Raw genomic sequence first — 16,663 nt, 5'->3', positions numbered from 1 at the left:
AACTTACTATAGTAAAACATTCCACTTGAAACATACTACAAAGTTGTACAATATATAGCGGTTACTTTATCAATAGTTTCTCTAAAACCCCAACTTCAACAAAGCTATCTACATTGACTCGGTTATGCGGATTGCCCATAAGTTTCTGACATACCTTTTATATCTGATGTAGCAGATTGATCCGTCGAAGGGGTTGCAATCCCTTTGGTTATCTTGAGACCGATCTGCGTAACGGTTGTTATGGTTGCAGTTAATTTCGGTTGTATTTTATTTTGAATATGTTCAACCCTCGAAATGTTGAGAATGATCTTTATGATTGTTTTCATTTCAAATTACTAGTGAAGGGTGTCTTATATGCAAGAGTTTACATGGGCATACACTAACCATTAGCAATATGCACCTACTATATTGTTCCACATATGAAGTAATGACCAGTGCAATTTCTAGGCACGACACAACTTCTTATGATGACGAATACAGCTCAGTGCCATACTAAGCTTTACCTATCTACTTATACATATTATAAAACAAATTCCCCAAAATTTGTCTGTCTATATGTGATCGATTTTCTCAAAATCTACTGAAAGGATTTTTGTATAGTTTTCACTAAAAAATAGAGCAATTCTTGAAGAAGGTTTAATTTAATAATACATTACGGTTTTATGTAAATTAACTGAAATATAACGATTACTGTTGAAGATGTCGCGTGGTTGTAAAAAATCTCGTGGGTTGGGATTTACCCGGGAAAACTTTGTGACACACTGATTTACACTTGAGCGCAGCCGCGGCCACAGCTAGTTAATTATAGTTCTAAATAGATCTACTGCTACAGATTAGGTACACTCGGCTTTAACCATCAGGTGAGCGACTGACTTGCTGTAAAAGGAAAACAAATTAAGTGAAGAATTTGTTTACAGTCCAAACAAAGCAATCGTGATATCCTACATTTTCTGAGATCCATCGGTTTTAATGAAACAATTAAACTACACATTTGGGAGTGTCGTGAGATGAAAGGTCCGATTGGAATGACCACACGTGTAGCGGTCACGACGAGGCTGCAGGATACAATGGCATTAGCGTAGTACATTAATACGCGAGAGAATTGTCACAATTGAAACTTGTAATGTATAACTTTGTGTTTGTGGTTTTGGGGAAGATTTTGGGGGTTCTGGTTTCAATTCGCAGGTTGGAATAGTTGTGCTAGGTTTAGATTCGAAAGAAGGGCTGGATGTTGCAATTTATACCAGACATTGTTGTGGTCTCCATTTTTTTTTCGTGGGTAAAAACGCTTTTCCATTATCATCACTTTGGGTAACTGAAATGGTTATGTTTGTTTTCATCGGTCTTACGGCCCAATGTCGATACTCGGGAATATAGCACCATCCGAGAGAGCATTGGACCGAGTCCCCAACCCCTGTATATCCTGAACCTGCATATCAACCAAAATCCGGGGTGGCATTCTTCTGCACATACGGGACGGCCCGGCGTATCTTGTTGCACTGAGATAGCTGCGCAAAACATCCGTAGTCTTGATCCCTATAACATTGTGGATCAGAGATAATATTGTCGTTACCATCTTTAGTTACACCACTGCCAACCCAATACAGAATTTAATGATAAAAATTTAACAGCCTTCCTTATAAACAGTAGACAACTCCAAAATGAAATAACAATGAACCTACATATTTTATTTTCTGTGACACAATACCAACAAGACAAACCCAAGTTTTACCGTAAATAAATACAATTTACCACGTTTATGTACAAAAAGAATCCATTATTTGGGCCATCACGGGCAGATTGGTTCGTGGGATGGCAACATGGTCCAATTTAGCTAACAATATTAGTCGTGTGCCGTGTGTATTGGGGCTTGGGGAATATCCTGATACGTGTTTGCATAGGTCTACGTAGTTGTGTATTACCCTTGTGACATAAGGATGTAGAGAAGTATGTTGGCCTGATTATAATTCTTAAAGAGTAGGTAGTAAGTTTGTATAATTTCTATATAGGAATTTTGGAAAAATAATCACACACTTAATTTTTATTTCAACCTGAATTGTTGCTCTTAGCGGAAAAACACTTTTAAAGTATTTGGAATTTGAATATATTATTCAAATTTGGGGACCTTTTACAGCGTATTTGACGATTGCGGAGATTATCTTCGAAGTCTTTAAACAAAATATTCATTCTCAATTCCTTTAGGTGTGAAGCCTCTTCGTGGTTAATGCGCGTATGTAAACGGCATTGATAGTTTTTTGGTCTTCTTCTATACACAGTTTTAGTTCATAAGTCTCATTGATTATCAACACCAAGCTGTCAACAATGATGTAATTTTCGTGATCAGTTTTAGTACCTTAAGCGAGCATAGAACCCACAAACCATCTACAAAACGACTCCAAGCGCACTGACCTTATACCAATATTGATTTTCCAGTCTAGAAACCGTCTAAGGTCTAGATGTCGGTGTCATATCGCACGTAACGTTAGAACTGAGACAAGGCCAGATCGTCGGCCCGCCGACGCCCTGCCGTCGCCCAGCAAGGTCACTGTCGCCACAACCGGAATCTCACGCCCTTTTGTGGACAAAAGCTGTGGCGGTGACATTGCTACTTGGGTTTATACCTTTTGAGACAGTTTGAAAGTCAATATGGATATGGTAGATTAAAATAAATTGATTCTAAACCTGGAAATTAGAACTGGATTTTGGATACAAGTACCTATTGTGTGTATTATCTGCTATGAACTTTTGATCCACTTAAACTGTTTAGGGTCTGGACTCTTGGTACAGTAACAAATAACTTATAGCTAAACAGGATTTTAACACTGTGCTAGATGCTCTATTTATATACTATTTGAAAAGTATTCTGCCTGTCATTGAATCAACGATTTTCGATATTAAACTACAAAATAGAAGAGCTTGGTTAGTCTATGACGTTTGAATTACCATAAACGAACTTTGGCGATGACAGATAAAATGATATGTATTTTTAATAATTAGAATAATTTTATCGAATGACTATGATTTTAAACCCCATTCTCTTCTTTCCAGCGCGTCCGGGCCTTCACTACCTCACTGGACGAGCTCTCCGGCCGCGTGCAAGCTGCCGAGGCCGCGCGCTCCTCATGGCGCGGGCCGGGCGACGCTCGCGATGCACGTGCGCAGCTCGACGCCGTGTCGCGTGCGCGTGCGCAGCTGCCGCCGCTGCGTCGATTGGCTGATGAACTCCACCAGCAGGCGCAGGCCCTAGCAAGGGATAAGATCCAACTACCAGAGCATTTGCTGGCGAAACTTGATGATTTGAATACCAGGTTTGTGCTTTTCAATTGTAAAATAAATATCAGACACTTATTTTTATATGGTAGTGAGTATACGGAACCTCATAATTAGTGCAATACAACATATCTTTACGCTTCGAATCTCGAAATAGTCAAAGAATTATGCTCACCTACTTTACAAATGTTTATCTACGCTGGTAGATCACAAACCCAATTCACTAGATACAACTTATGACTTATATTCATTATGAGTACGACAACATCTATTTAGATATTAGACAACTTTAGAATAGATTTTAATTAAAATATCACAGAGTTAAATTAAAACATTTCCTGCTGACCACTAAACGAATTTCCAGATTTTGCAACACTCTCTATTAAACTTTATCTTACAAAATTTTGTATCGCCATTAAAAAGGAATTAGATTTGAGCTTATCAACTCTTCTTCCTTCTTGACCGATAAGTGCAGGTGACTCGTGTCCGAGGTTTATCTTATCAGGTTACTAATTCCGTTATAATCTATATAAAGCCAAGAAACTTCACCTTCCTGTAAATCAAGTCATTGGGAGGTCTAGAATGGCATGAGTTACGAAACGACTATAATATAATAATAAAACTAATACGTAGCAACAATTATGATTCTTAAAAGAAGGGACTTCCTTTAGGAACGTAACTTGTTACCTAAGACTTCCGAGTCAAGTGTGACTAGACTAATAAATTAACTTCCTCTATGTTTCCGGAAAACTAAAATCTCGGCGTTATTTAAGTCTAGAGTATTTCTTAGACAGGCATGTAAAACCTTATATGATACTATCACTTTCCTCCGGAATCACCAAGTTCAAATAAATAGCTTGCCAATACAACTATGAAAAAGGTTACTTGAAAGACAACGCAAGTCTATTAGACTTAATCAAATGTATACAACTCTTAAAACTAGTGGTTAACATGCGTCTATAATTGGCAGTAGTAACCACTATTCCTCTAACTCTTACCCCATCATTCCTTGCAGAGTATGCGCTCTCTGCGCGGGAGGTGAGGAACGTGCCCGCCAGCTAGCAGGCGTGGCGCGGGATGGCGGCGCTGGTGCCGCACAGGGCTTCCTTGCTGGCTCAGTAGACCCACCATGGGAACGAGCTGTCACGCCCGCTAACGTACCTTATTATATCAAGTAAGTATCACTTTAATGCGAAGTTTAAATAAAAAAGAAAAGTTGCAAAAGTAAACTTTCGCAAGCGATTTTTACCATATAAACAATCATAGAAAGCTTACTTCTGCAGATATTCAGGCTCGTAAAAAGCCGCATATGTACAGAACTATTGAAAATGTTGTGGGCAAATGCGTATAGAAGATCTTGATTCTTGAGCAATATATTATCTACTGCAACAACTTGCTGTCTAAACTTAGCTTAAGGGAGGACGAGGCAAATTAGCTTAGGTCATTATCGGTTATGGTGGACCAAGCAAGTTGTGATCTCAGTACTCTCTACCGATCATACAATCCACAATGCTAGAAGGATAAAGAAATCCTTCTTCGTTTAAGCAACGGAATAGAATTTGGTAATGAGAGGGCGATGTTATCCTAATCTTGCTATGGGATATATTTATACGTCGTAAAGCACGACGGTATCGGTACACTCCGGCTGCAAACCACAACGCTAACCACAAGCAACCACTGGTTTCAGCGAAACCACTAATACAAACCTTGTTTGTGATTAAAATATCGGGTGATGTTGCTACTGGTAATGGGCAGTCGTGTAGCTTACCAGCAGATGAACTACTTACTTGTTTTAAGTGAAGAACGACTTGCTTTTTTCATTTATTTATGTCAAATAAAAAAGTTATAATCATTGAGGTCGATCATCTCATATCCAATACGAATGTCCGTTGTTTGCTACTTCAATTACACGTGCTCAGCCAATCCATTTGTAAAAAAAAACTATTGTAAGAATAACATAAATAAGTATTAATTATAAAGGACTTGATCTTCATTTACACTATTAATATGATAAAATGATAGATGACACCAATATTGTAACAGACGAGGAATAATATAACAATGAAGCGCCCGAAATGCCTGCTCTTTGAACACTTATTGCTTGGTGCTAAGCGTTTAGTCTGCAATATTATATTTAACCTAAATTGTACGTTATTCCTACATTAATATATAAAAATATTCTACTATTGAAATAAAAACTAAAAACTATTTAAACGGATTTTATCGCGGTTTTTTATATTATTATTTTCTCCCGACGTTTCGAAGACTTTGCAGCCTTCATGGTCACGGGGGGGACTGAGGTGTTGTTCATCCGTAAAGTCAAAGTTACAATATCTACCTACATTTTTCAAATATACAACTTTTTAAAATTTTTTATCTGTTGACGGTCCGATCTACGCAGAATGAGCTCACAGTGTCTTGAGGTCTGGCAGCCGGTCTTTTGGGATCCGATTTAATTAAATGTAGAACAGGATCCCAGGCTTGTGCAAGCTTCCAACCATCTTCCCTATTGAAATTTGGGTGTTTTTAATTTCAATAGCCTCGCGAATCATCCTAGGCAGGAATCGGTGTTCTTTGGCAAGGATTTGTGGCTTGTCTAATCGCAAATAATGATTGGAGCCTCCTTCAGAATGTTCAGCGACTGCAGACTTCGTAGAGCGTCGGTGTTTCACGTCAGCTATATGTTCTTTTACGCGGGTCCCTATATTTCTTTTTTGTTTGTCCTATATAAGAGAGGCCACAGTTGCAGTCTATCTTGTATACACCCGGTTCTTGCAGAGGTATATGGCACTTGACAGGTGGTAAAAATTGACTAATCTTCTTAGGCGGCTTGAAATAGGTTTTTATTGAAGCACGCTTCAGGATGTAGCCAATCTTGTCGGTGACTCCTCTCACATATGGTAGTACAACCGGAACACGTTCAACTGTGGCTGGTTTCACTCGGTCTCTGTGACGGCGGCGTGGAATTTGGAGCTTGTTGTCTCGCAGTACTTGCTTGACATGTTGTAGCTCAGCGGCCAGGTGTTTCTCGTCACAGATTCCTCGTGCTCTCTGAAACAATGATTTGCCCACGGTAGCTAACTGTTTTGGATGGTGGTGAGATTCACCGTTCAGATATTTATCAGTATGGGTCTGTTTCCGATACACAGTATGACTTAAGGTCTGATCAGGATTACGAATGACTAAAACATCCAAGAAAGCAAGAGATTTGTTGTGTTCTAACTCCATAGTGAATTGGATTTTATTATTGATGGAGTTAAGGTGATTTAAAAATGCAGATACTTTGTCCGATGGTAAAATTGTGAAAGTATCATCTACGTACCGTAGATTAGTCAATTTTTACCACCTGTCAAGTGCCATATACCTCTACAAGAACCGGGTGTATACAAGATAGACTGCAACTGTGGCCTCTCTTATATAGGACAAACAAAAAGAAATATAGGGACCCGCGTAAAAGAACATATAGCTGACGTGAAACACCGACGCTCTACGAAGTCTGCAGTCGCTGAACATTCTGAAGGAGGCTCCAATCATTATTTGCGATTAGACAAGCCACAAATCCTTGCCAAAGAACACCGATTCCTGCCTAGGATGATTCGCGAGGCTATTGAAATGAAAAACACCCAAATTTCAATAGGGAAGATGGTTGGAAGCTTGCACAAGCCTGGGATCCTGTTCTACATTTAATTAAATCGGATCCCAAAAGACCGGCTGCCAGACCTCAAGACACTGTGAGCTCATTCTGCGTAGATCGGACCGTCAACAGATAAAAATTTTTAAAAAGTTGTATATTTGAAAAATGTAGGTAGATATTGTAACTTTGACTTTACGGATGAACAACACCTCAGTCCCCCGTGACCATGAAGGCTGCAAAGTCTTCGAAACGTCGGGAGAAAATAATAATATAAAAAAAAAAAAAAACCGCGATAAAATCCGTTTAAATAGTTTTTAGTTTTTATTTCAATGTCTAACATTCGCGTAAACATAAGAAATCATAATATTCTACTAGTCATGAGTTGGAGACGACGCACTGGGACCACCCGAAGATGATTGAGCTAATGAACTCGCTGGCAGACCTCAACGAGGTGCGCTTCTCCGCGTACCGCACCGCGCTCAAACTAAGAACTGTGCAGAAGGCGTTATGCAGTAAGTCTATTTGTATTTTGTATCGATATTGGTGAATTTTTTGTATTATGGTAAATTGTCAAACAAACAATGTTCATTAATACAATTATATTTCGTGTACCTAATACTAAAAATGATTGTAAAACAAAACAACTGACTTATATAGAAGGCTAAACCAATTTAACAAATGATAGGCAAAATAGTTCATATTCCAAACGTGAATAAAAAACTGTGATTAAAGTGTTGTCACAAAAATTCCTCAGCACCAGAACATTGTAATTTGTAGCCAGAGAGAGCAACAATTTGCTCGTTTGATTGCTCAATTGTAAAAACAAGAAAATTTTAAACTACAGCATACCTTTCCCGACATCCTCAACACCACATCGAATTCACCAATTCCAAACTCTATTCTCAATCCTTCTCCCTCGTTCCAGTGCACATGCTGCAGCTGCCGGCGGCGCTGGAGGCGTTCGACTCGCACGGCCTGCGCGCGCAGAACGACCGCCTCATCGACATCCCCGATATGATCACCGTGCTCACTTCTTTATACGAGGTTAGTAACGGCTTTATAGGGTTATTATTCTAGGAAGGATAGAAGGTATATACTTGATAACATGACTTAATTAGATTGTGTTAATAAGAGTAAGCTTTGCAAAAGTTTCTAAATAACGTCAAGATTTATTCTTGTCTCTTCAACTGTTGATAGATAAATATTTAAATTTTGGCTTATGAAAACTGCATTTTACAAGGAGGTTGTTGAAGGTTATTAGTGTTAAAAAATGTAATTTCTTTATTTCATTTCGTTAGTCTTAACCTACCTACAGAAATTTCCAGATTTCTATAGTACTTTTTTTCTTCCACCAGGTGATAGCGGCAGAAAATCCAAGCCTAGTGAACGTACCACTCTGCCTGGACCTGTCCATCAACTGGCTACTGAATGTGTACGACAGCCAGCGCACCGGCCAGATCCGCGTGCTCAGCTTCAAAGTTGGCCTGGTGCTGCTCTGCAAGGGACATCTCGAGGAGAAGTATAGGTGAATTATTATCTCTCATAAGTTGTTTAGTACTAGTGAAGAAGAAAGTCGTTGAGGTCTTCTTAGTAGCGTGTCTCAACAAATCTGTCAGATATATAGATAGATTCTCTCATTTAGATACATCTTATTAGTTCGCGTCTCAGTCCGCATATAACTCCTATGATAGGAATAGTACTAGGATATGAGTCCTATCCTAAGACAGCACGTTGGATACAGTACAAAGACATTATTATATTAGATCAATAGTTTTAGAAATACCCTTCTACATCCAAACTCATAACATTTGAAAACTGACTTACATATAAAATAATGTAGTAATTCTAGATGGCATATGAAGATTTTAAATGACCAATAATTATTTCCAGATATCTATTCCGACTGATAGCAGACCCGTCGTGTCGAGCGGACCAAAGGAAACTTGGCCTGCTCTTGCACGATTGTATACAGGTAAGATAATACAAGTTAGTCTGCAGTCCGATTTTCTATTCTTCGTCTGTTTAGTAGAAAAATTCTTTTCTAGTTCTGAAATGGAGATCAATTTAATGTAGGTTTTAAAAAAGGTTTGAAGTTCTTTGCGAACCGAAATCTTATAATCTGTTTTCCTGTCCAGGTGCCACGACAGCTAGGAGAGGTGGCGGCGTTCGGAGGCTCCAACATCGAGCCCTCCGTCCGCAGCTGCTTCGAGCAGGCGTCGGCCGCCAGAGAGCCACCACGGACCGCCACGCTGGATAGAAAGCCTGGTGAGATAATTTAACTGATAATGATGCAGGGAAAATGCAATTTCCAGGACTATCCTTAAAACAGCCTGGGAGGTTAAATTAGAATTATCGGTCTTATCAGTCAACGATATGCCCTTTGAAAATATGATGTGTAAGAGAACTGATTCGATTTTAATTAAAATTAAAAGAAATATCACTGACCTCAGAAATACTTTCACAAATATTCCACCAAGCAACCGACCGGTACGCCTGTCAACAACCAACTAACTCGGTCTACCAACCGTTCAGTGTTTTTATAGCAAAAAATGTTACAGATACCCTCACTAAAATATTTTATGCTAATAGTAAATATTGAGCAAAAGCTGTGTTGAATAGGTCGAGAGCCACCAAATTCTGTGTTGTCATCTACCAACTATTGAAGACAACTCTAGAAAGTTAATTTAACCTTAGAATAAGGAGACCTAATACTAATGGCAATGTCATAAACATATTTAGTTTTAACATTTTTTTTTAATTTATCAAAACAGCAGAAAAAGAGAAAGAGAAAGAAGAATCAAAAGAGAAGACCCTGGAACGCGACGCGGATGGACAGCTGCAGCACATCGAAGCGTTCCACTTCTTGCAGTGGCTGCAGAAGGAGCCGCAGTCCATGGTGTGGCTGCCGGTGCTGCACCGCCTCGCTGCTGCTGAAAGCGCCAGGCATCAAGCCAAGTGTAATATCTGCAAGGAGTATCCCATCGTCGGCTTCAGGTAACTAATTATATAGGATTCCCAATAACCAAAGCAGCTATTGAAAATTTATTTCCCAACATAATTTAAACAGAAACTGATGGACCGAAAAAATTTTTGACCTCTTTCAGTAGCTGCTATCTATGTATTTTCCGTATTAGATTAACTACCACTATTAACAAAATAAAAGAAAATATCTGGAGTATAAAAATACTTTTGTTAGGACTGATGGTGATATTGATAATGGCGATAGTAAAAAATTAAAATATATGTTGTTTACATATGGTGGGTAACAATCTATACTCTACACCTTTCAGTATTTTAATAATTGTGAATTAACAACTAGTATCATCATTCCAGATACCGATGCCTCAAGTGCTTCAACTTCGACATGTGCCAGAAGTGCTTCTTCAACGGACGCAAGGCGAAGAACCACAAGCTCACGCATCCCATGCAGGAGTACTGCACAGCTGTGAGTATAACGTCATAATACCTGGTAATCTCACCACCGTAACATCAAGGACTTTTATTAATCGAAAATACTTGAGCAGCACTACGCCTTATTGGAGTCAATTTGCCAAACAGGAAAAATATTAAAAAGCGAGCACACTTCCCTATTCATCAAAACGAAGTTTGTAGAGAAACTTTCCTAGCCCATGTTGATATTTTTTTATTCATGTGAATATACAGAAATGAATTGTATTATATTTATAGACAACGTCTGGTGAGGACGTGCGCGACTTCACGCGAGCCTTGCGCAACAAGTTCAAGTCGGCGAGGTACTTCAAGAAACATCCACGAGTGGGATATCTGCCCGTACAGACTGTTCTAGAAGGTAAGTGTGATATTCTGTTTAAGAAATTTTATGATGTTATGTAGCTACATATACCTTTCAAAATCGTGTTTATCTTTTAGTTTTATCCTGTACGCGATGTGCATACTTTTAAATTTTCATGTGGTCCAATACTATGTTTTCGTTTAGTTTTCGCTTTAGGGATATACCTACTGCTGGTGTGATAGGAAAAGAATGGGAATTGAAAAATGAATGACTGGGGTTTTTTTTTGATTCCCGAATTTCTCAACATGACACGATAGAATCTTCTCTTTAATCTATACTTATAATAAATCTGTAGAGAGGTCAATTCTGTACATGAAATATATTTCCAAAATAACTATCAGGGGGTGATTAGGGATCGATACTGATGCCAAAAATGCAATTAGTAAAATTTTTGTCTGTCTGTCTGTCTGTCTGTCTGTCTGTCTGTCTGTATAACCGTTATAGAAACAAAAACTACTCGACGGATTTTAACGAAACTTGGTACAATTATTTGTCATACTCCTGTGCTGGTTATAGTATACTTTTCATCACGCTACAATTAATAGGAGCAGAGCAGTGAAGGGAAATGTTGGGAAAACGGGAGAAGTTACTCCATTTTTAAGCTTCCGTCGCGTGTGCAAGCTTAATGGTTAAAGCTACACAGAAATCATGTATGACGGAAATGTTCTCCTTAAAATTATGTAAAAAATATCCCACGACAGCATATGTCTATCTTTTATGGTTGACTCACAATAACACGTGTACAACTCCCGATAGCTTAGCAATTCGAAGCTTTCTCATTATATTTGTCTACTCTTACGTTTATAACACTCTTAGTCATCCCTAATTAAAAAAGTTAACATTATTAAATATTCCATAAAAAAGAATCGTAGAAATCGGTATAGAAACACCAAAATTATACATGAAATACGCTAATAATAAGCCATCATGCGTGAATACTGAATCATGCTATAAGGATTATTTTTGTATATATATAAGGTCGCGAACGCACAGGCAGGCGGCTTGCTTGGCACCTAGAGGCTAGCGAATCACCTAGCGAGTAGCTTCGTAAAACGAACATTCTCGAACGTTCGCGACCGGCTCCATTTTTGAAGTCCGAAATCCACGCGGGCGAAGCTGCGAGCGGAAGCTAGTCTGAAATAAAATGTGGTACTTACCCCCCCCCCCTCAGGAGACGCGCTGGAGTCCCCCGCCCCGTCCCCGCAGCACGGCGCAGGCGCGGCGGGCGCGGGCGGCGCGGGCGCGCGCTCGGACGACATGCACTCGCGCCTCGAGCTCTACGCCTCCCGCCTCGCGCAGGTCGAGCTCGGCGCCGCCGACAACACGCCGGACAGGTACACACACACACATACTAGTCCCCGCAGCACGGCGCAGGCGCGGCGGGCGCGGGCGGCGCGGGCGCGCGCTCGGACGACATGCACTCGCGCCTCGAGCTCTACGCCTCCCGCCTCGCGCAGGTCGAGCTCGGCGCCGCCGACAACACGCCGGACAGGTACACACACACACATACTAGTCCCCGCAGCACGGCGCAGGCGCGGCGGGCGCGGGCGGCGCGGGCGCGCGCTCGGACGACATGCACTCGCGCCTCGAGCTCTACGCCTCCCGCCTCGCGCAGGTCGAGCTCGGCGCCGCCGACAACACGCCGGACAGGTACACACACACACATACTAGTCCCCGCAGCACGGCGCAGGCGCGGCGGGCGCGCGCTCGGACGACATGCACTCGCGCCTCGAGCTCTACGCCTCCCGCCTCGCGCAGGTCGAGCTCGGCGCCGCCGACAACACGCCGGACAGGTACACACACACACATACTAGTCCCCGCAGCACGGCGCAGGCGCGGCGGGCGCGGGCGGCGCGGGCGCGCGCTCGGACGACATGCACTCGCGCCTCGAGCTCTACGCCTCCCGCCTCGCGCAGGTCGAGCTCGGCGCCGCCGACAACACGCCGGACAGGTACACACACACACATACTAGTCCCCGCAGCACGGCGCAGGCGCGGCGGGCGCGGGCGGCGCGGGCGCGCGCTCGGACGACATGCACTCGCGCCTCGAGCTCTACGCCTCCCGCCTCGCGCAGGTCGAGCTCGGCGCCGCCGACAACACGCCGGACAGGTACACACACACACATACTAGTCCCCGCAGCACGGCGCAGGCGCGGCGGGCGCGGGCGGCGCGGGCGCGCGCTCGGACGACATGCACTCGCGCCTCGAGCTCTACGCCTCCCGCCTCGCGCAGGTCGAGCTCGGCGCCGCCGACAACACGCCGGACAGGTACACACACACACATACTAGTCCCCGCAGCACGGCGCAGGCGCGGCGGGCGCGGGCGGCGCGGGCGCGCGCTCGGACGACATGCACTCGCGCCTCGAGCTCTACGCCTCCCGCCTCGCGCAGGTCGAGCTCGGCGCCGCCGACAACACGCCGGACAGGTACACACACACACATACTAGTCCCCGCAGCACGGCGCAGGCGCGGCGGGCGCGGGCGGCGCGGGCGCGCGCTCGGACGACATGCACTCGCGCCTCGAGCTCTACGCCTCCCGCCTCGCGCAGGTCGAGCTCGGCGCCGCCGACAACACGCCGGACAGGTACACACACACACATACTAGTCCCCGCAGCACGGCGCAGGCGCGGCGGGCGCGGGCGCGGGCGCGCGCTCGGACGACATGCACTCGCGCCTCGAGCTCTACGCCTCCCGCCTCGCGCAGGTCGAGCTCGGCGCCGCCGACAACACGCCGGACAGGTACACACACACACATACTAGTCCCCGCAGCACGGCGCAGGCGCGGCGGGCGCGCGCTCGGACGACATGCACTCGCGCCTCGAGCTCTACGCCTCCCGCCTCGCGCAGGTCGAGCTCGGCGCCGCCGACAACACGCCGGACAGGTACACACACACACATACTAGTCCCCGCAGCACGGCGCAGGCGCGGCGGGCGCGGGCGGCGCGGGCGCGCGCTCGGACGACATGCACTCGCGCCTCGAGCTCTACGCCTCCCGCCTCGCGCAGGTCGAGCTCGGCGCCGCCGACAACACGCCGGACAGGTACACACACACACATACTAGTCCCCGCAGCACGGCGCAGGCGCGGCGGGCGCGGGCGGCGCGGGCGCGCGCTCGGACGACATGCACTCGCGCCTCGAGCTCTACGCCTCCCGCCTCGCGCAGGTCGAGCTCGGCGCCGCCGACAACACGCCGGACAGGTACACACACACACATACTAGTCCCCGCAGCACGGCGCAGGCGCGGCGGGCGCGGGCGGCTCACTGTTCCAGCATATTTTTGAATAAGAAAATTTTATCAACTAGATACTGGGACTATATAAGTTTGCTCTACTTAATATTTAGGAAACTGTGAACCGTGTCTTGTTTTTGACAGATATTAATTAATTTATTTAAGAAAAATCAATACATTATAAATTGCCCATGCGACCAATTTCATACTCTACACCTTTGTAATACAAGCCCTCACTCCACAGTGACGAGGAGCACCAGCTGATCGCGCAGTACTGCGCGTCGCTGAACGGCGCCGCCGACAGCGAGGAGGCGCCGCGCTCGCCCGTGCAGGTCGTCTCCATCATACACCGCGAGCAGCGACACGAACTCGAGGCCATGATACGGTAGCATCTCCTTCTTTCCTTGTTCCCTGATATCACTCATAACATATTTAGTATGTCTTATTTCTAGCTTAAATTATTGGAGACCAATTTGAAGTCCTTTCTAGATATATTGGCGCCAAATACTGGAGATGAATTTTGAAAAAAATGAAGGATATCTTAGGTGATATTATTACCGACTGTTTAATCTAGTATAGCGGAGTGATAACGGCACTAGACAGAACTATGCAGTAAATACTTTTTAATACAAAAATCTGAGAATATATATTAAGATATTTGAAATTTTAATATTTACCCATCTACTTAATCTAATTACATCTTTAGCCACAAAATGGCCAATGCTAAACCTAATTTAACCCTAAAAATTATCGCCAGCCTAATAGTATTTTGAATGATTAGGGAACTGGAAGAGGAGAACGCCAGTCTCCAAGCGGAGTATGAGCGCCTGAAAGCCAAGCAGACGCCAGGATCCACTCCAGAGGAGCAGCACGGACTCACTGACAACAGGAACGCACCGGCTGATCAGGTAAATAATAGTAGCCAGTTGTTTAACACGTACAGACTAGTTTGACGGAGTTGTTATGTTATAAAATGAGATCACAAACTTGGTCTTTTGCCTCCATAACTTATATAAGTTCCTATGATCTCGTCTCCATTTGTTTTGCTGACTCTTGACTTGCTTTTACGATATGTGTTTTAACAGTATATTACAAGCATTTTTAGTCATGAATTAAAGCTTATAATATTTGTAATCTGAAAATACTTCTGGTCTGGGTGTTGCGAGAAATCCAATCATAGGGCTTTTAATTTATGTTCATTAGAGTTCGGGACTATGTGTAAGCAATTGTATGATTATTCTCAGGACATGATGGCGGAGGCGCGCCTGCTGCGGCAGCACAAGGGCCGGCTCGAGGCGCGCATGCAGATCCTCGAGGAACACAACCGGCAGCTCGAGGCTCAGCTGCAGAGACTGCGGCGGCTGCTCGATGAGGTAACACTACATAAGTAGTTTGCGCAAATCGTGGCTTTGTTATGTTACAATAAATCGATGATTGGTTGAATTGGAGGACAGGAAATTTTTATGAAAAATATCTTTAGGCAATTCTTTAAGTGATGCTCTCGATGAAAGACTAAAAAAGAAAATAAATTGATATTATGTAAAAATAATTACACCGGAAGCGGGGTTTTTTTTTTATGTAAAATTTATCTTCTAGACTCTTTCAACGTCCACCAATCATATTCAATAGACTATTCTATAGAAACCATGGCGACTCCCATTCACATAATATTACTAATGGTAATGTGTCAGCCGGCGCAGGGCTCGCCGCCGGCGCGCACGGGCACGCTGCAGACGCGCTCCGTCACCGCCTCGCAGCTCGCCACCGACTCGCCCGCCAAGATGCACAACGGGCTCTACCACGAATCGCAGACCAGTAAGTACATTACCTGATATAATTAGTGACACATGCGATTATAATATAACTGATAGATGAGGATAGAAGTAAAGCGGTAGCTGATATATAACTATGATGCGAATAATACCTATCTATATGATATAATAGTCGTATAGAAAGGCAATGGATGTATAGGATACTACTAATATCTTCGGTTTTGAAGCTAACTTTATAAGTATAAATATACTGGCAAAATGATTGGTAATAAAGTTAGATACACCAACCTGCATCACAGCGTGGTCCAACACTTCTGATTGTGAAAAGGATAGTCTCTACAGCCCACATAGCTACGATTATAGTATAGAATAAAATGAAGTGAAAGGGAGAACTTAGGAAGCTTTAGATGATTATAATATTATCAATAAAATAGTTATTACCTACGACGATTTAAAAAAGGCTTGTCTTGCCATAAACGAATTTGTTTATAAATTTAAATGGTTAGGAATGAAATGAAATGAACACTAAGTCTATAGCATGTAAACCTATGAGATTCCGGCATTTGATGGTTGTGTTGGTCGGCAAGATGGCGGCGGTCGCTGGGCGGGCGCCGAGCGCGAGGCGCTGGAGCGGCCGCCGCCGCCGCCGCACTCCGTGCACTCGCTCATGCACTGCGCAGGTCAGCCGGACTAGCCCCGCAAACAGAGTTTTTGTTGTTTTTTCTAGATCCGCTTATTGTTTTTTTATAGAAAAAATAGTTTCGTTTTATTTGGTGTTGTTTTTCTGACATTTTTATTGTTTTAACACGTGATATTAAAATTGCTTTATGCTGTTTTTTAGTAATCGTTGGTTAGATCGATTGACACACAGCCAGTATTGTTGCTTATTTTCTAGTAGAGTTACTTGATTCGTTTCATCGTTGTTTTTCATCGTTTCTGCATGAGTTT

General features: G+C 43.5%; 1 protein-coding gene across 2 annotated transcripts in view; it reads left to right on the top strand.

Annotated features, from left to right (window-relative positions):
- The window catches only part of LOC115444348 (dystrophin, isoforms A/C/F/G/H), a 530,370-nt gene that overhangs the window by 509,898 nt on the left and 3,809 nt on the right, over nt 1-16,663 (top strand). For both annotated transcript variants that reach the window (XM_037447494.1, XM_037447493.1), the window contains 16 exons: nt 3,049-3,308; nt 4,286-4,444; nt 7,280-7,416; nt 7,830-7,948; nt 8,260-8,429; nt 8,795-8,876; nt 9,040-9,169; nt 9,676-9,898; nt 10,238-10,349; nt 10,592-10,712; nt 11,887-12,049; nt 14,188-14,328; nt 14,725-14,851; nt 15,188-15,316; nt 15,635-15,758; nt 16,303-16,395. In XM_037447494.1, coding sequence (XP_037303391.1) covers nt 3,049-3,308; nt 4,286-4,444; nt 7,280-7,416; nt 7,830-7,948; nt 8,260-8,429; nt 8,795-8,876; nt 9,040-9,169; nt 9,676-9,898; nt 10,238-10,349; nt 10,592-10,712; nt 11,887-12,049; nt 14,188-14,328; nt 14,725-14,851; nt 15,188-15,316; nt 15,635-15,758; nt 16,303-16,395 — 2,290 coding nt within the window. The remainder of the gene's footprint in view (nt 1-3,048; nt 3,309-4,285; nt 4,445-7,279; nt 7,417-7,829; nt 7,949-8,259; nt 8,430-8,794; nt 8,877-9,039; nt 9,170-9,675; nt 9,899-10,237; nt 10,350-10,591; nt 10,713-11,886; nt 12,050-14,187; nt 14,329-14,724; nt 14,852-15,187; nt 15,317-15,634; nt 15,759-16,302; nt 16,396-16,663) is intronic.

Source organism: Manduca sexta, chromosome 6, assembly GCF_014839805.1.
Source record: "Manduca sexta isolate Smith_Timp_Sample1 chromosome 6, JHU_Msex_v1.0, whole genome shotgun sequence".
Classification (NCBI taxonomy): Eukaryota; Metazoa; Arthropoda; class Insecta; order Lepidoptera; family Sphingidae; genus Manduca; species Manduca sexta.
The sequence above is the reverse complement of the archived record's forward strand: the minus strand, read 5'-3'. Positions and strand labels throughout refer to the sequence as shown.